An 18,309-nucleotide genomic window follows, 5' to 3' on the forward strand; every position below is an offset into this window, starting at 1 on the left:
TAGATTTAGCCGGTGGTAACTTGTGGAATAGACACAGGCTGGAATGCAATTTTAACCAATCAGCATTCAGGATTAGACCCACCCATTGTATAAATACATCCCAAAGGGCGGCGGACAATTTGCCAAGAGTGGTCCGGGTTAGGCCGGGGTAGGCCTTCATTGTAAAATAATAATTTGTTCTTAACTGACTTGCTTAGTTAAATAAAGGTTAAATAAAATAAATACAAAATTGGTCACATCACATCCAAAGACATCAACCTAGGGATAAAACATAGAGGTTGCCACAAGGGGGCAGTAACGCCTCATTTTAAATCTAGCTGTATAGGGTAGTGGTACAGTATGTCTTTTGTGAATGTGTCTATGGTGAGAGGAAACATATTGTTCAAGCAGACTGTTAAAAATACATTTATGTGCTGTATAAAAAAAGGACTAACTGAAAGGAAGTAAAACAGGTGAACTCCCATAGAAGTAAACCAACGGCCTATTTGGTCCTAAGAATTTGTGAGCTATAGCATATCAACAAGACTATTGAATTAATGTGGGATCAAATTGTTACACTCTCTCACAAAATGCAGTGTCTGTGAGGTAGGATGGTTCCTCCCATCAAGCATTTGTCCTGTTCCCTACATAAGTGGTGTATTGATTGGGTGCTTGACACCACAGTGAGGAAAACAAATGGCTCGTTGCACAGAAATGAGATGCTATCTAAGCAGCTTGAACCACTCCACAGGTTAAGTCATCAACCCACACTTCAGTAAGCAGTGTGTGTAGTATATCACGTACACCCCTATATAATAAAATAGATCTAATAGCCTATTCCAGTGCACATATCTTGTTAAACAAAATGTAGAGAAGTAATATTTGCTTTATAATATGTAAAGTATATGGGTGTTTTGGTACCAGATGACAAGTATACCAGTTGTATGACCAGTTGATAATGTGTGGATCACAGAAATATCGTCTATTTCCAAGGTGTGGATAAGATAGGTGACTCTTCCTCCTCACCATCTCCTCATCCTCAGCCAGCACCAGGTCATAAGCACTCAGCGCCACACAGAAGATGATGGCTGTGACTCCTTCAAAGCAGTGGATCCATTTCTTCCTCTCTGAGCGCTGGCCGCCCACGTCAAACATCCTGCAGGAGAGAGGTGGAGAGAGGGATGAGTGGAAAGAGAGAGAGCGGGAGAGAGAGGTGGAGATATGTATGAGGGTAAAGAGGGAGAGAGGAATGAGAGAGGGATGAGGATAATGAGGGAGAGAGAGGTTGAGAGATGGATGAGGAGAAGGAGGGAGAGAGGGAGAGAGAGGACGGAGAGATGGATGAGGGTAAAGAGGGAGAGAGAGGACGGAGAGATGGATGAGGGTAAAGAGGGAGAGAGAGGACGGAGAGATGGATGAGGGTAAAGAGGGAGAGAGAGGACAGAGAGATGGATGAGGGTAAAGAGGGAGAGAGGGTGGAGAGAGACATGAAGGTAGTAACACCGGAAAAGAAAGAGAGAAAAGATAAGGGGAAGTACAGAGAGGAGAGAAGAAAAAGAGAGCGTGATAAGAGAGAGGAGAGAAGTAGAGAAGAAAAAGAGAGCGTGATAAGGTGAAGTACAGAGAGAAGAGAAGTAGAGAAGAAAAAGAGAGCGTGATAAGGTGAAGTACAGAGAGGAGAGAAGTAGAGAAGAAAAAGAGAGCGTGATAAGGTGAAGTACAGAGAGGAGAGAAGTAGAGAAGAAAAAGAGAGCGTGATAAGGTGAAGTACAGAGAGGAGAGAAGAAAAAGAGAGCGTGATAAGGTGAAGTACAGAGAGGAGAGAAGTAGAGAAGAAAAAGAGAGCGTGATAAGGTGAAGTACAGAGAGAAGTAGAGAAGAAAAAGAGAGCGTGATAAGGTGAAGTACAGAGAGAAGTAGAGAAGAAAAAGAGAGCGTGATAATGTGAAGTACAGAGAGGAGAGAGTAGAGAAGAAAAAGAGAGCGTGATAAGGTGAAGTACAGAGAGGAGAGAAGAAAAAGAGAGCGTGATAAGGTGAAGTACAGAGAGGAGAGAAGAAAAAGAGAGCGTGATAAGGTGAAGTACAGAGAGGAGAGAAGTAGAGAAGAAAAAGAGAGCGTGATAAGGTGAAGTACAGAGAGAAGAGAAGTAGAGAAGAAAAAGAGAGCGTGATAAGGTGAAGTACAGAGAGAAGAGAAGTAGAGAAGAAAAAGAGAGCGTGATAAGTTGAAGTACAGAGAGAAGAGAAGTAGAGAAGAAAAAGAGAGCGTGATAAGGTGAAGTACAGAGAGGAGAGAAGAAAAAGAGAGCGTGATAAGGTGAAGTACAGAGAGGAGAGAAGAAAAAGAGAGCGTGATAAGGTGAAGTACAGAGAGAAGAGAAGTAGAGAAGAAAAAGAGAGCGTGATAAGTTGAAGTACAGAGAGAAGAGAAGTAGAGAAGAAAAAGAGAGCGTGATAAGGTGAAGTACAGAGAGGAGAGAAGAAAAAGAGAGCGTGATAAGGTGAAGTACAGAGAGGAGAGAAATAAAAGAGAGCGTGATAAGGTGAAGTACAGAGAGAAGAGAAGTAGAGAAGAAAAAGAGAGCGTGATAAGTTGAAGTACAGAGAGAAGAGAAGTAGAGAAGAAAAAGAGAGCGTGATAAGGTGAAGTACAGAGAGAAGAGAAGTAGAGAAGAAAAAGAGAGCGTGATAAGGTGAAGTACAGAGAGGAGAGAAGAAAAAGAGAGCGTGATAAGGTGAAGTACAGAGAGGAGAGAAGAAAAAGAGAGCGTGATAAGGTGAAGTACAGAGAGGAGAGAAGAAAAAGAGAGCGTGATAAGGTGAAGTACAGAGAGAAGAGAAGTAGAGAAGAAAAAGAGAGCGTGATAAGGTGAAGTACAGAGAGGAGAGAAGAAAAAGAGAGCGTGATAAGGTGAAGTACAGAGAGGAGAGAGTAGAGAAGAAAAAGAGAGCGTGATAAGGTGAAGTACAGAGAGGAGAGAAGAAAAAGAGAGCGTGATAAGGTGAAGTACAGAGAGAAGAGAAGTAGAGAAGAAAAAGAGAGCGTGATAAGTTGAAGTACAGAGAGAAGAGAAGTAGAGAAGAAAAAGAGAGCGTGATAAGGTGAAGTACAGAGAGGAGAGAAGAAAAAGAGAGCGTGATAAGGTGAAGTACAGAGAGGAGAGAAGAAAAAGAGAGCGTGATAAGGTGAAGTACAGAGAGAAGTAGAGAAGAAAAAGAGAGCGTGATAAGGTGAAGTACAGAGAGGAGAGAAGAAAAAGAGAGCGTGATAAGGTGAAGTACAGAGAGAAGAGAAGTAGAGAAGAAAAAGAGAGCGTGATAAGGTGAAGTACAGAGAGAAGAGAAGTAGAGAAGAAAAAGAGAGCGTGATAAGGTGAAGTACAGAGAGGAGAGAAGAAAAAGAGAGCGTGATAAGGTGAAGTACAGAGAGGAGAGAAGAAAAAGAGAGTGTGATAAGGTGAAGTACAGAGAGGAGAGAAGAAAAAGAGAGCGTGATAAGGTGAAGTACAGAGAGAAGAGAAGTAGAGAAGAAAAAGAGAGCGTGATAAGGTGAAGTACAGAGAGGAGAGAAGAAAAAGAGAGCGTGATAAGGTGAAGTACAGAGAGTAGAGAAGAAAAAGAGAGCGTGATAAGGTGAAGTACAGAGAGAAGTAGAGAAGAAAAAGAGAGCGTGATAAGGTGAAGTACAGAGAGGAGAGAAGAAAAAGAGAGCGTGATAAGGTGAAGTACAGAGAGAAGAGAAGTAGAGAAGAAAAAGAGAGCGTGATAAGGTGAAGTACAGAGAGAAGAGAAGTAGAGAAGAAAAAGAGAGCGTGATAAGGTGAAGTACAGAGAGGAGAGAAGAAAAAGAGAGCGTGATAAGGTGAAGTACAGAGAGGAGAGAAGAAAAAGAGAGCGTGATAAGGTGAAGTACAGAGAGAAGAGAAGTAGAGAAGAAAAAGAGAGCGTGATAAGGTGAAGTACAGAGAGGAGAGAAGAAAAAGAGAGCGTGATAAGGTGAAGTACAGAGAGGAGAGAGTAGAGAAGAAAAAGAGAGCGTGATAAGGTGAAGTACAGAGAGGAGAGAAGAAAAAGAGAGCGTGATAAGGTGAAGTACAGAGAGAAGAGAAGTAGAGAAGAAAAAGAGAGCGTGATAAGTTGAAGTACAGAGAGAAGAGAAGTAGAGAAGAAAAAGAGAGCGTGATAAGGTGAAGTACAGAGAGGAGAGAGTAGAGAAGAAAAAGAGAGCGTGATAAGTTGAAGTACAGAGAGTAGAGAAGAAAAAGAGAGCGTGATAAGGTGAAGTACAGAGAGGAGAGAGTAGAGAAGAAAAAGAGAGCGTGATAAGGTGAAGTACAGAGAGGAGAGAAGAAAAAGAGAGCGTGATAAGGTGAAGTACAGAGAGGAGAGAAGTAGAGAAGAAAAAGAGAGCGTGATAAGGTGAAGTACAGAGAGGAGAGAAGAAAAAGAGAGCGTGATAAGGTGAAGTACAGAGAGGAGAGAGTAGAGAAGAAAAAGAGAGCGTGATAAGGGGAAGTACAGAGAGGAGAGAGTAGAGAAGAAAAAGAGAGCGTGATAAGGTGAAGTACAGAGAGGAGAGAGTAGAGAAGAAAAAGAGAGCGTGATAAGGTGAAGTACAGAGAGTAGAGAAGAAAAAGAGAGCGTGATAAGGTGAAGTACAGAGAGGAGAGAAGAAAAAGAGAGCGTGATAAGGTGAAGTACAGAGAGGAGAGAAGAAAAAGAGAGCGTGATAAGGTGAAGTACAGAGAGGAGAGAGTAGAGAAGAAAAAGAGAGCGTGATAAGGGGAAGTACAGAGAGAAGAGAAGTAGAGAAGAAAAAGAGAGCGTGATAAGTTGAAGTACAGAGAGAAGAGAAGTAGAGAAGAAAAAGAGAGCGTGATAAGGTGAAGTACAGAGAGAAGAGAAGTAGAGAAGAAAAAGAGAGCGTGATAAGGTGAAGTACAGAGAGGAGAGAAGAAAAAGAGAGCGTGATAAGGTGAAGTACAGAGAGGAGAGAAGAAAAAGAGAGCGTGATAAGGTGAAGTACAGAGAGGAGAGAAGAAAAAGAGAGCGTGATAAGGTGAAGTACAGAGAGAAGAGAAGTAGAGAAGAAAAAGAGAGCGTGATAAGGTGAAGTACAGAGAGGAGAGAAGAAAAAGAGAGCGTGATAAGGTGAAGTACAGAGAGGAGAGAGTAGAGAAGAAAAAGAGAGCGTGATAAGGTGAAGTACAGAGAGGAGAGAAGAAAAAGAGAGCGTGATAAGGTGAAGTACAGAGAGAAGAGAAGTAGAGAAGAAAAAGAGAGCGTGATAAGTTGAAGTACAGAGAGAAGAGAAGTAGAGAAGAAAAAGAGAGCGTGATAAGGTGAAGTACAGAGAGGAGAGAGTAGAGAAGAAAAAGAGAGCGTGATAAGGTGAAGTACAGAGAGGAGAGAGTAGAGAAGAAAAAGAGAGCGTGATAAGGTGAAGTACAGAGAGGAGAGAAGAAAAAGAGAGCGTGATAAGGTGAAGTACAGAGAGGAGAGAAGTAGAGAAGAAAAAGAGAGCGTGATAAGGTGAAGTACAGAGAGGAGAGAAGAAAAAGAGAGCGTGATAAGGTGAAGTACAGAGAGAAGAGAAGTAGAGAAGAAAAAGAGAGCGTGATAAGTTGAAGTACAGAGAGAAGAGAAGTAGAGAAGAAAAAGAGAGCGTGATAAGGTGAAGTACAGAGAGGAGAGAGTAGAGAAGAAAAAGAGAGCGTGATAAGGTGAAGTACAGAGAGAAGAGAAGTAGAGAAGAAAAAGAGAGCGTGATAAGGTGAAGTACAGAGAGGAGAGAGTAGAGAAGAAAAAGAGAGCGTGATAAGGTGAAGTACAGAGAGAAGAGAAGTAGAGAAGAAAAAGAGAGCGTGATAAGGTGAAGTACAGAGAGGAGAGAAGAAAAAGAGAGCGTGATAAGGTGAAGTACAGAGAGGAGAGAGTAGAGAAGAAAAAGAGAGCGTGATAAGGGGAAGTACAGAGAGGAGAGAGTAGAGAAGAAAAAGAGAGCGTGATAAGGTGAAGTACAGAGAGGAGAGAGTAGAGAAGAAAAAGAGAGCGTGATAAGGTGAAGTACAGAGAGTAGAGAAGAAAAAGAGAGCGTGATAAGGTGAAGTACAGAGAGGAGAGAAGAAAAAGAGAGCGTGATAAGGTGAAGTACAGAGAGGAGAGAAGAAAAAGAGAGCGTGATAAGGTGAAGTACAGAGAGGAGAGAGTAGAGAAGAAAAAGAGAGCGTGATAAGGGGAAGTACAGAGAGGAGAGAGTAGAGAAGAAAAAGAGCGTGATAAGGTGAAGTACAGAGAGGAGAGAAGAAAAAGAGAGCGTGATAAGTTGAAGTACAGAGAGAAGAGAAGTAGAGAAGAAAAAGAGAGCGTGATAAGGTGAAGTACAGAGAGGAGAGAAGTAGAGAAGAAAAAGAGAGCGTGATAAGGTGAAGTACAGAGAGGAGAGAGTAGAGAAGAAAAAGAGAGCGTGATAAGGTGAAGTACAGAGAGGAGAGAAGAAAAAGAGAGCGTGATAAGGTGAAGTACAGAGAGGAGAGAAGAAAAAGAGAGCGTGATAAGGTGAAGTACAGAGAGTAGAGAAGAAAAAGAGAGCGTGATAAGGTGAAGTACAGAGAGGAGAGAAGAAAAAGAGAGCGTGATAAGGTGAAGTACAGAGAGTAGAGAAGAAAAAGAGAGCGTGATAAGGTGAAGTACAGAGAGGAGAGAAGAAAAAGAGAGCGTGATAAGGTGAAGTACAGAGAGTAGAGAAGAAAAAGAGAGCGTGATAAGGTGAAGTACAGAGAGAAGAGAAGTAGAGAAGAAAAAGAGAGCGTGATGAGGTGAAGTACAGAGAGGAGAGAAGAAAAAGAGAGCGTGATAAGGTGAAGTACAGAGAGGAGAGAAGAAAAAGAGAGCGTGATAAGGTGAAGTACAGAGAGGAGAGAAGAAAAAGAGAGCGTGATAAGGTGAAGTACAGAGAGAAGAGAAGTAGAGAAGAAAAAGAGAGCGTGATAAGGTGAAGTACAGAGAGGAGAGAAGAAAAAGAGAGCGTGATAAGGTGAAGTACAGAGAGTAGAGAAGAAAAAGAGAGCGTGATAAGGTGAAGTACAGAGAGAAGTAGAGAAGAAAAAGAGAGCGTGATAAGGTGAAGTACAGAGAGGAGAGAAGAAAAAGAGAGCGTGATAAGGTGAAGTACAGAGAGAAGAGAAGTAGAGAAGAAAAAGAGAGCGTGATAAGGTGAAGTACAGAGAGAAGAGAAGTAGAGAAGAAAAAGAGAGCGTGATAAGGTGAAGTACAGAGAGGAGAGAAGAAAAAGAGAGCGTGATAAGGTGAAGTACAGAGAGGAGAGAAGAAAAAGAGAGCGTGATAAGGTGAAGTACAGAGAGGAGAGAAGAAAAAGAGAGTGTGATAAGGTGAAGTACAGAGAGAAGAGAAGTAGAGAAGAAAAAGAGAGCGTGATAAGGTGAAGTACAGAGAGGAGAGAAGAAAAAGAGAGCGTGATAAGGTGAAGTACAGAGAGGAGAGAGTAGAGAAGAAAAAGAGAGCGTGATAAGGTGAAGTACAGAGAGGAGAGAAGAAAAAGAGAGCGTGATAAGGTGAAGTACAGAGAGAAGAGAAGTAGAGAAGAAAAAGAGAGCGTGATAAGTTGAAGTACAGAGAGAAGAGAAGTAGAGAAGAAAAAGAGAGCGTGATAAGGTGAAGTACAGAGAGGAGAGAGTAGAGAAGAAAAAGAGAGCGTGATAAGTTGAAGTACAGAGAGTAGAGAAGAAAAAGAGAGCGTGATAAGGTGAAGTACAGAGAGGAGAGAGTAGAGAAGAAAAAGAGAGCGTGATAAGGTGAAGTACAGAGAGGAGAGAAGAAAAAGAGAGCGTGATAAGGTGAAGTACAGAGAGGAGAGAAGTAGAGAAGAAAAAGAGAGCGTGATAAGGTGAAGTACAGAGAGGAGAGAAGAAAAAGAGAGCGTGATAAGGTGAAGTACAGAGAGGAGAGAGTAGAGAAGAAAAAGAGAGCGTGATAAGGGGAAGTACAGAGAGGAGAGAGTAGAGAAGAAAAAGAGAGCGTGATAAGGTGAAGTACAGAGAGGAGAGAGTAGAGAAGAAAAAGAGAGCGTGATAAGGTGAAGTACAGAGAGTAGAGAAGAAAAAGAGAGCGTGATAAGGTGAAGTACAGAGAGGAGAGAAGAAAAAGAGAGCGTGATAAGGTGAAGTACAGAGAGGAGAGAAGAAAAAGAGAGCGTGATAAGGTGAAGTACAGAGAGGAGAGAGTAGAGAAGAAAAAGAGAGCGTGATAAGGGGAAGTACAGAGAGGAGAGAGTAGAGAAGAAAAAGAGCGTGATAAGGTGAAGTACAGAGAGGAGAGAAGAAAAAGAGAGCGTGATAAGTTGAAGTACAGAGAGAAGAGAAGTAGAGAAGAAAAAGAGAGCGTGATAAGGTGAAGTACAGAGAGGAGAGAAGTAGAGAAGAAAAAGAGAGCGTGATAAGGTGAAGTACAGAGAGGAGAGAAGAAAAAGAGAGCGTGATAAGGTGAAGTACAGAGAGTAGAGAAGAAAAAGAGAGCGTGATAAGGTGAAGTACAGAGAGAAGAGAAGTAGAGAAGAAAAAGAGAGCGTGATAAGGTGAAGTACAGAGAGGAGAGAAGAAAAAGAGAGCGTGATAAGGTGAAGTACAGAGAGGAGAGAAGAAAAAGAGAGCGTGATAAGGTGAAGTACAGAGAGGAGAGAAGAAAAAGAGAGCGTGATAAGGTGAAGTACAGAGAGAAGAGAAGTAGAGAAGAAAAAGAGAGCGTGATAAGGTGAAGTACAGAGAGGAGAGAAGAAAAAGAGAGCGTGATAAGGTGAAGTACAGAGAGTAGAGAAGAAAAAGAGAGCGTGATAAGGTGAAGTACAGAGAGAAGTAGAGAAGAAAAAGAGAGCGTGATAAGGTGAAGTACAGAGAGGAGAGAAGAAAAAGAGAGCGTGATAAGGTGAAGTACAGAGAGAAGAGAAGTAGAGAAGAAAAAGAGAGCGTGATAAGGTGAAGTACAGAGAGAAGAGAAGTAGAGAAGAAAAAGAGAGCGTGATAAGGTGAAGTACAGAGAGGAGAGAAGAAAAAGAGAGCGTGATAAGGTGAAGTACAGAGAGGAGAGAAGAAAAAGAGAGCGTGATAAGGTGAAGTACAGAGAGAAGAGAAGTAGAGAAGAAAAAGAGAGCGTGATAAGTTGAAGTACAGAGAGAAGAGAAGTAGAGAAGAAAAAGAGAGCGTGATAAGGTGAAGTACAGAGAGGAGAGAAGAAAAAGAGAGCGTGATAAGGTGAAGTACAGAGAGGAGAGAAATAAAAGAGAGCGTGATAAGGTGAAGTACAGAGAGAAGAGAAGTAGAGAAGAAAAAGAGAGCGTGATAAGTTGAAGTACAGAGAGAAGAGAAGTAGAGAAGAAAAAGAGAGCGTGATAAGGTGAAGTACAGAGAGAAGAGAAGTAGAGAAGAAAAAGAGAGCGTGATAAGGTGAAGTACAGAGAGGAGAGAAGAAAAAGAGAGCGTGATAAGGTGAAGTACAGAGAGGAGAGAAGAAAAAGAGAGCGTGATAAGGTGAAGTACAGAGAGAAGTAGAGAAGAAAAAGAGAGCGTGATAAGGTGAAGTACAGAGAGGAGAGAAGAAAAAGAGAGCGTGATAAGGTGAAGTACAGAGAGAAGAGAAGTAGAGAAGAAAAAGAGAGCGTGATAAGGTGAAGTACAGAGAGAAGAGAAGTAGAGAAGAAAAAGAGAGCGTGATAAGGTGAAGTACAGAGAGGAGAGAAGAAAAAGAGAGCGTGATAAGGTGAAGTACAGAGAGGAGAGAAGAAAAAGAGAGTGTGATAAGGTGAAGTACAGAGAGAAGAGAAGTAGAGAAGAAAAAGAGAGCGTGATAAGGTGAAGTACAGAGAGGAGAGAAGAAAAAGAGAGCGTGATAAGGTGAAGTACAGAGAGGAGAGAGTAGAGAAGAAAAAGAGAGCGTGATAAGGTGAAGTACAGAGAGGAGAGAAGAAAAAGAGAGCGTGATAAGGTGAAGTACAGAGAGAAGAGAAGTAGAGAAGAAAAAGAGAGCGTGATAAGTTGAAGTACAGAGAGAAGAGAAGTAGAGAAGAAAAAGAGAGCGTGATAAGGTGAAGTACAGAGAGGAGAGAGTAGAGAAGAAAAAGAGAGCGTGATAAGTTGAAGTACAGAGAGTAGAGAAGAAAAAGAGAGCGTGATAAGGTGAAGTACAGAGAGGAGAGAGTAGAGAAGAAAAAGAGAGTGTGATAAGGTGAAGTACAGAGAGGAGAGAAGAAAAAGAGAGCGTGATAAGGTGAAGTACAGAGAGGAGAGAAGTAGAGAAGAAAAAGAGAGCGTGATAAGGTGAAGTACAGAGAGGAGAGAAGAAAAAGAGAGCGTGATAAGGTGAAGTACAGAGAGGAGAGAGTAGAGAAGAAAAAGAGAGCGTGATAAGGGGAAGTACAGAGAGGAGAGAGTAGAGAAGAAAAAGAGAGCGTGATAAGGTGAAGTACAGAGAGGAGAGAGTAGAGAAGAAAAAGAGAGCGTGATAAGGTGAAGTACAGAGAGTAGAGAAGAAAAAGAGAGCGTGATAAGGTGAAGTACAGAGAGGAGAGAAGAAAAAGAGAGCGTGATAAGGTGAAGTACAGAGAGGAGAGAAGAAAAAGAGAGCATGATAAGGTGAAGTACAGAGAGGAGAGAGTAGAGAAGAAAAAGAGAGCGTGATAAGGGGAAGTACAGAGAGGAGAGAGTAGAGAAGAAAAAGAGCGTGATAAGGTGAAGTACAGAGAGGAGAGAAGAAAAAGAGAGCGTGATAAGTTGAAGTACAGAGAGAAGAGAAGTAGAGAAGAAAAAGAGAGCGTGATAAGGTGAAGTACAGAGAGGAGAGAAGTAGAGAAGAAAAAGAGAGCGTGATAAGGTGAAGTACAGAGAGGAGAGAAGAAAAAGAGAGCGTGATAAGGTGAAGTACAGAGAGTAGAGAAGAAAAAGAGAGCGTGATAAGGTGAAGTACAGAGAGAAGAGAAGTAGAGAAGAAAAAGAGAGCGTGATAAGGTGAAGTACAGAGAGGAGAGAAGAAAAAGAGAGCGTGATAAGGTGAAGTACAGAGAGGAGAGAAGAAAAAGAGAGCGTGATAAGGTGAAGTACAGAGAGGAGAGAAGAAAAAGAGAGCGTGATAAGGTGAAGTACAGAGAGAAGAGAAGTAGAGAAGAAAAAGAGAGCGTGATAAGGTGAAGTACAGAGAGGAGAGAAGAAAAAGAGAGCGTGATAAGGTGAAGTACAGAGAGTAGAGAAGAAAAAGAGAGCGTGATAAGGTGAAGTACAGAGAGAAGTAGAGAAGAAAAAGAGAGCGTGATAAGGTGAAGTACAGAGAGGAGAGAAGAAAAAGAGAGCGTGATAAGGTGAAGTACAGAGAGAAGAGAAGTAGAGAAGAAAAAGAGAGCGTGATAAGGTGAAGTACAGAGAGAAGAGAAGTAGAGAAGAAAAAGAGAGCGTGATAAGGTGAAGTACAGAGAGGAGAGAAGAAAAAGAGAGCGTGATAAGGTGAAGTACAGAGAGGAGAGAAGAAAAAGAGAGCGTGATAAGGTGAAGTACAGAGAGAAGAGAAGTAGAGAAGAAAAAGAGAGCGTGATAAGTTGAAGTACAGAGAGAAGAGAAGTAGAGAAGAAAAAGAGAGCGTGATAAGGTGAAGTACAGAGAGGAGAGAAGAAAAAGAGAGCGTGATAAGGTGAAGTACAGAGAGGAGAGAAATAAAAGAGAGCGTGATAAGGTGAAGTACAGAGAGAAGAGAAGTAGAGAAGAAAAAGAGAGCGTGATAAGTTGAAGTACAGAGAGAAGAGAAGTAGAGAAGAAAAAGAGAGCGTGATAAGGTGAAGTACAGAGAGAAGAGAAGTAGAGAAAAAAAGAGAGCGTGATAAGGTGAAGTACAGAGAGGAGAGAAGAAAAAGAGAGCGTGATAAGGTGAAGTACAGAGAGGAGAGAAGAAAAAGAGAGCGTGATAAGGTGAAGTACAGAGAGGAGAGAAGAAAAAGAGAGCGTGATAAGGTGAAGTACAGAGAGAAGAGAAGTAGAGAAGAAAAAGAGAGCGTGATAAGGTGAAGTACAGAGAGGAGAGAAGAAAAAGAGAGCGTGATAAGGTGAAGTACAGAGAGGAGAGAGTAGAGAAGAAAAAGAGAGCGTGATAAGGTGAAGTACAGAGAGGAGAGAAGAAAAAGAGAGCGTGATAAGGTGAAGTACAGAGAGAAGAGAAGTAGAGAAGAAAAAGAGAGCGTGATAAGTTGAAGTACAGAGAGAAGAGAAGTAGAGAAGAAAAAGAGAGCGTGATAAGGTGAAGTACAGAGAGGAGAGAGTAGAGAAGAAAAAGAGAGCGTGATAAGGTGAAGTACAGAGAGGAGAGAGTAGAGAAGAAAAAGAGAGCGTGATAAGGTGAAGTACAGAGAGGAGAGAAGAAAAAGAGAGCGTGATAAGGTGAAGTACAGAGAGGAGAGAAGTAGAGAAGAAAAAGAGAGCGTGATAAGGTGAAGTACAGAGAGGAGAGAAGAAAAAGAGAGCGTGATAAGGTGAAGTACAGAGAGAAGAGAAGTAGAGAAGAAAAAGAGAGCGTGATAAGTTGAAGTACAGAGAGAAGAGAAGTAGAGAAGAAAAAGAGAGCGTGATAAGGTGAAGTACAGAGAGGAGAGAGTAGAGAAGAAAAAGAGAGCGTGATAAGGTGAAGTACAGAGAGAAGAGAAGTAGAGAAGAAAAAGAGAGCGTGATAAGGTGAAGTACAGAGAGGAGAGAGTAGAGAAGAAAAAGAGAGCGTGATAAGGTGAAGTACAGAGAGAAGAGAAGTAGAGAAGAAAAAGAGAGCGTGATAAGGTGAAGTACAGAGAGGAGAGAGTAGAGAAGAAAAAGAGAGCGTGATAAGGTGAAGTACAGAGAGTAGAGAAGAAAAAGAGAGCGTGATAAGGTGAAGTACAGAGAGGAGAGAGTAGAGAAGAAAAAGAGAGCGTGATAAGGTGAAGTACAGAGAGGAGAGAAGAAAAAGAGAGCGTGATAAGGTGAAGTACAGAGAGGAGAGAGTAGAGAAGAAAAAGAGAGCGTGATAAGGGGAAGTACAGAGAGGAGAGAGTAGAGAAGAAAAAGAGAGCGTGATAAGGTGAAGTACAGAGAGGAGAGAGTAGAGAAGAAAAAGAGAGCGTGATAAGGTGAAGTACAGAGAGTAGAGAAGAAAAAGAGAGCGTGATAAGGTGAAGTACAGAGAGGAGAGAAGAAAAAGAGAGCGTGATAAGGTGAAGTACAGAGAGGAGAGAAGAAAAAGAGAGCGTGATAAGGTGAAGTACAGAGAGGAGAGAGTAGAGAAGAAAAAGAGAGCGTGATGAGGGGAAGTACAGAGAGGAGAGAGTAGAGAAGAAAAAGAGCGTGATAAGGTGAAGTACAGAGAGGAGAGAAGAAAAAGAGAGCGTGATAAGTTGAAGTACAGAGAGAAGAGAAGTAGAGAAGAAAAAGAGAGCGTGATAAGGTGAAGTACAGAGAGGAGAGAAGTAGAGAAGAAAAAGAGAGCGTGATAAGGTGAAGTACAGAGAGGAGAGAAGAAAAAGAGAGCGTGATAAGGTGAAGTACAGAGAGTAGAGAAGAAAAAGAGAGCGTGATAAGGTGAAGTACAGAGAGAAGAGAAGTAGAGAAGAAAAAGAGAGCGTGATAAGGTGAAGTACAGAGAGGAGAGAAGAAAAAGAGAGCGTGATAAGGTGAAGTACAGAGAGGAGAGAAGAAAAAGAGAGCGTGATAAGGTGAAGTACAGAGAGGAGAGAAGAAAAAGAGAGCGTGATAAGGTGAAGTACAGAGAGAAGAGAAGTAGAGAAGAAAAAGAGAGCGTGATAAGGTGAAGTACAGAGAGGAGAGAAGAAAAAGAGAGCGTGATAAGGTGAAGTACAGAGAGTAGAGAAGAAAAAGAGAGCGTGATAAGGTGAAGTACAGAGAGAAGTAGAGAAGAAAAAGAGAGCGTGATAAGGTGAAGTACAGAGAGGAGAGAAGAAAAAGAGAGCGTGATAAGGTGAAGTACAGAGAGGAGAGAAGTAGAGAAGAAAAAGAGAGCGTGATAAGGTGAAGTACAGAGAGGAGAGAGTAGAGAAGAAAAAGAGAGCGTGATAAGGTGAAGTACAGAGAGTAGAGAAGAAAAAGAGAGCGTGATAAGGTGAAGTACAGAGAGGAGAGAAGAAAAAGAGAGCGTGATAAGGTGAAGTACAGAGAGTAGAGAAGAAAAAGAGAGCGTGATAAGGTGAAGTACAGAGAGGAGAGAGTAGAGAAGAAAAAGAGAGCGTGATAAGGGGAAGTACAGAGAGGAGAGAGTAGAGAAGAAAAAGAGAGCGTGATAAGGGGAAGTACAGAGAGGAGAGAGTAGAGAAGAAAAAGAGAGCGTGATAAGGTGAAGAACAGAGAGGAGAGAAGAAAAAGAGAGCGTGATAAGGTGAAGTACAGAGAGAAGAGAAGTAGAGAAGAAAAAGAGAGCGTGATAAGGTGAAGTACAGAGAGGAGAGAAGAAAAAGAGAGCGTGATAAGGTGAAGTACAGAGAGTAGAGAAGAAAAAGAGAGCGTGATAAGGTGAAGTACAGAGAGAAGTAGAGAAGAAAAAGAGAGCGTGATAAGGTGAAGTACAGAGAGGAGAGAAGAAAAAGAGAGCGTGATAAGGTGAAGTACAGAGAGAAGAGAAGTAGAGAAGAAAAAGAGAGCGTGATAAGGTGAAGTACAGAGAGGAGAGAGTAGAGAAGAAAAAGAGAGCGTGATAAGGTGAAGTACAGAGAGGAGAGAAGAAAAAGAGAGCGTGATAAGGTGAAGTACAGAGAGGAGAGAAGAAAAAGAGAGCGTGATAAGGTGAAGTACAGAGAGGAGAGAAGAAAAAGAGAGCGTGATAAGGTGAAGTACAGAGAGGAGAGAGTAGAGAAGAAAAAGAGAGCGTGATAAGGTGAAGTACAGAGAGGAGAGAAGAAAAAGAGAGCGTGATAAGGTGAAGTACAGAGAGGAGAGAAGTAGAGAAGAAAAAGAGAGCGTGATAAGGTGAAGTACAGAGAGGAGAGAGTAGAGAAGAAAAAGAGAGCGTGATAAGGTGAAGTACAGAGAGGAGAGAAGAAAAAGAGAGCGTGATAAGGTGAAGTACAGAGAGGAGAGAAGTAGAGAAGAAAAAGAGAGCGTGATAAGGTGAAGTACAGAGAGGAGAGAAGTAGAGAAGAAAAAGAGAGCGTGATAAGGTGAAGTACAGAGAGGAGAGAGTAGAGAAGAAAAAGAGAGCGTGATAAGGTGAAGTACAGAGAGGAGAGAAGAAAAAGAGAGCGTGATAAGGTGAAGTACAGAGAGGAGAGAGTAGAGAAGAAAAAGAGAGCGTGATAAGGTGAAGTACAGAGAGGAGAGAAGAAAAAGAGAGCGTGATAAGGTGAAGTACAGAGAGAAGAGAAGTAGAGAAGAAAAAGAGAGCGTGATAAGGTGAAGTACAGAGAGGAGAGAGTAGAGAAGAAAAAGAGAGCGTGATAAGGTGAAGTACAGAGAGGAGAGAAGAAAAAGAGAGCGTGATAAGGTGAAGTACAGAGAGGAGAGAGTAGAGAAGAAAAAGAGAGCGTGATAAGGTGAAGTACAGAGAGAAGAGAAGAAAAAGAGAGCGTGATAAGGTGAAGTACAGAGAGGAGAGAAGTAGAGAAGAAAAAGAGAGCGTGATAAGGTGAAGTACAGAGAGAAGAGAAGTAGAGAAGAAAAAGAGAGCGTGATAAGGTGAAGTACAGAGAGGAGAGAAGAAAAAGAGAGCGTGATAAGGTGAAGTACAGAGAGAAGTAGAGAAGAAAAAGAGAGCGTGATAAGGTGAAGTACAGAGAGAAGTAGAGAAGAAAAAGAGAGCGTGATAAGGTGAAGTACAGAGAGGAGAGAAGAAAAAGAGAGCGTGATAAGGTGAAGTACAGAGAGGAGAGAGTAGAGAAGAAAAAGAGAGCGTGATAAGGTGAAGTACAGAGAGGAGAGAAGAAAAAGAGAGCGTGATAAGGTGAAGTACAGAGAGAAGAGAAGTAGAGAAGAAAAAGAGAGCGTGATAAGGTGAAGTACAGAGAGGAGAGAGTAGAGAAGAAAAAGAGAGCGTGATAAGGTGAAGTACAGAGAGGAGAGAAGAAAAAGAGAGCGTGATAAGGTGAAGTACAGAGAGAAGAGAAGTAGAGAAGAAAAAGAGAGCGTGATAAGTTGAAGTACAGAGAGAAGAGAAGTAGAGAAGAAAAAGAGAGCGTGATAAGGTGAAGTACAGAGAGGAGAGAAGAAAAAGAGAGCGTGATAAGGTGAAGTACAGAGAGAAGAGAAGTAGAGAAGAAAAAGAGAGCGTGATAAGGTGAAGTACAGAGAGAAGTAGAGAAGAAAAAGAGAGCGTGATAAGGTGAAGTACAGAGAGGAGAGAAGAAAAAGAGAGCGTGATAAGGTGAAGTACAGAGAGAAGAGAAGTAGAGAAGAAAAAGAGAGCGTGATAAGGTGAAGTACAGAGAGAAGAGAAGTAGAGAAGAAAAAGAGAGCGTGATAAGGTGAAGTACAGAGAGGAGAGAAGAAAAAGAGAGCGTGATAAGGTGAAGTACAGAGAGGAGAGAGTAGAGAAGAAAAAGAGAGCGTGATAAGGTGAAGTACAGAGAGGAGAGAAGAAAAAGAGAGCGTGATAAGGTGAAGTACAGAGAGGAGAGAAGTAGAGAAGAAAAAGAGAGCGTGATAAGGGGAAGTACAGAGAGAAGTAGAGAAGAAAAAGAGAGCGTGATAAGGTGAAGTACAGAGAGGAGAGAAGAAAAAGAGAGCGTGATAAGGTGAAGTACAGAGAGGAGAGAAGAAAAAGAGAGCGTGATAAGGTGAAGTACAGAGAGGAGAGAGTAGAGAAGAAAAAGAGAGCGTGATAAGGTGAAGTACAGAGAGGAGAGAAGAAAAAGAGAGCGTGATAAGGTGAAGTACAGAGAGGAGAGAAGTAGAGAAGAAAAAGAGAGCGTGATAAGTTGAAGTACAGAGAGAAGAGAAGTAGAGAAGAAAAAGAGAGCGTGATAAGGGGAAGTACAGAGAGAAGTAGAGAAGAAAAAGAGAGCGTGATAAGGTGAAGTACAGAGAGGAGAGAAGAAAAAGAGAGCGTGATAAGGTGAAGTACAGAGAGGAGAGAAGAAAAAGAGAGCGTGATAAGGTGAAGTACAGAGAGGAGAGAAGTAGAGAAGAAAAAGAGAGCGTGATAAGGGGAAGAAAGATAGAAAGTGAGGGTGACATTCAATCTCAGGCTATGCATTAACATTTCATGAGGTTGTTCTGAGTACAAAGGCAGACAGAGATCCATTAGATACGCTGGACCGTGATAAAAGACTGCAGGGCCAACACTGCTACAGGAAGCCCTCAGGGGCCATATGTATCAAGCGTCTCAGGGTAGTGGTGCTGATCTAGGATCAGGTTCCCCTCTGTCCATGCAATCACATTCATTTTGATCTGAAAGGGAAAACTGCTCCTAAATCAGCACTTCTACTCTGAGATGCTTGACTTCTACTCTGAGTGTTCAGAAGCTTGAACACTGGAGACACATTAGACTGTTACACCAGGTGTCTACCAGAAGAAGTGGGTAAAGGAACTGGGAGAGAGATGACGAGGCTCTACCACATGAGCCCATCACACAGATGAGGTGACATTGGTTTTTAGGGAAGGCAGGCGCTGAGGTCATACCCCTGCTTGAGCTGTGATTAGTGAGTGCCAACAACACAGCCTTTCTATCACACGTTAATGGACATTGTTGTGACCCACTGTTCCGCATAAAGCTTCAACCTGCAACAAACTGCATTCACAGGCTCAGACATACAAGATTAAGATGACCTAGTTTAGAACTGAGTAACAGGTTTGACTGTCCCATGACTTGGCATGGAATAATCTGTACTCGTATTCTGTTATCATCCACAGTCTTTGGCAATGTTCTTGAAATTTCCATTGTGAACAAATGTTCATTTCCCATATACAGGTTCACCAAGACCAGTGTGTATTTAAAGGGACTGTGTCCAGTATGCTTCATTAGTTTGAGTTACTCATTTCAGAATGGGTAGTGTGCTGTAATGCGACTGTTGCTGTTCTGCCTCTGTGGGGAATGAACTCGGAGAGAGTGGATGGGTCATAGAGAACAATATTACTTAACGTGCTTCTACACCTGCATGGCTTGCTGTTTGGGGTTTGAGGCTGGGTTTCTGTACAGCACTTTGAGATATCAGCTGATGTAAGAAGGGCTATATAAATACATTTGATTTGAACAGGGTCACAGCAAGTGAGGAGAGAGCATGGACAGTAATGTAAAAGGACAAAAGCGCTGACATCTCTGGTGAGTGGAGACTGCTGATAGACATGATTATGGAGCTTAGGAACATGGC

At 42.0% G+C, this 18,309-nt stretch overlaps 1 protein-coding gene across 2 annotated transcripts in view; it reads right to left on the reverse strand.

Moving 5' to 3' along the window:
* Positions 1-18,309, reverse strand: part of LOC110494677 (G protein subunit alpha i2b) — a 110,699-nt gene that overhangs the window by 8,041 nt on the left and 84,349 nt on the right. For both annotated transcript variants that reach the window (XM_090206301.1, XM_036950744.2), the window contains one exon: positions 1,006-1,135. In XM_090206301.1, the coding sequence (XP_090062427.1) occupies positions 1,006-1,135 (130 nt within the window). The remainder of the gene's footprint in view (positions 1-1,005; positions 1,136-18,309) is intronic.

The sequence above is a fragment of the Oncorhynchus mykiss genome, chromosome 17 (assembly GCF_057628025.1).
Source record: "Oncorhynchus mykiss isolate SJ-2025 chromosome 17, ASM5762802v1, whole genome shotgun sequence".
Taxonomy (NCBI): domain Eukaryota; kingdom Metazoa; phylum Chordata; class Actinopteri; order Salmoniformes; family Salmonidae; genus Oncorhynchus; species Oncorhynchus mykiss.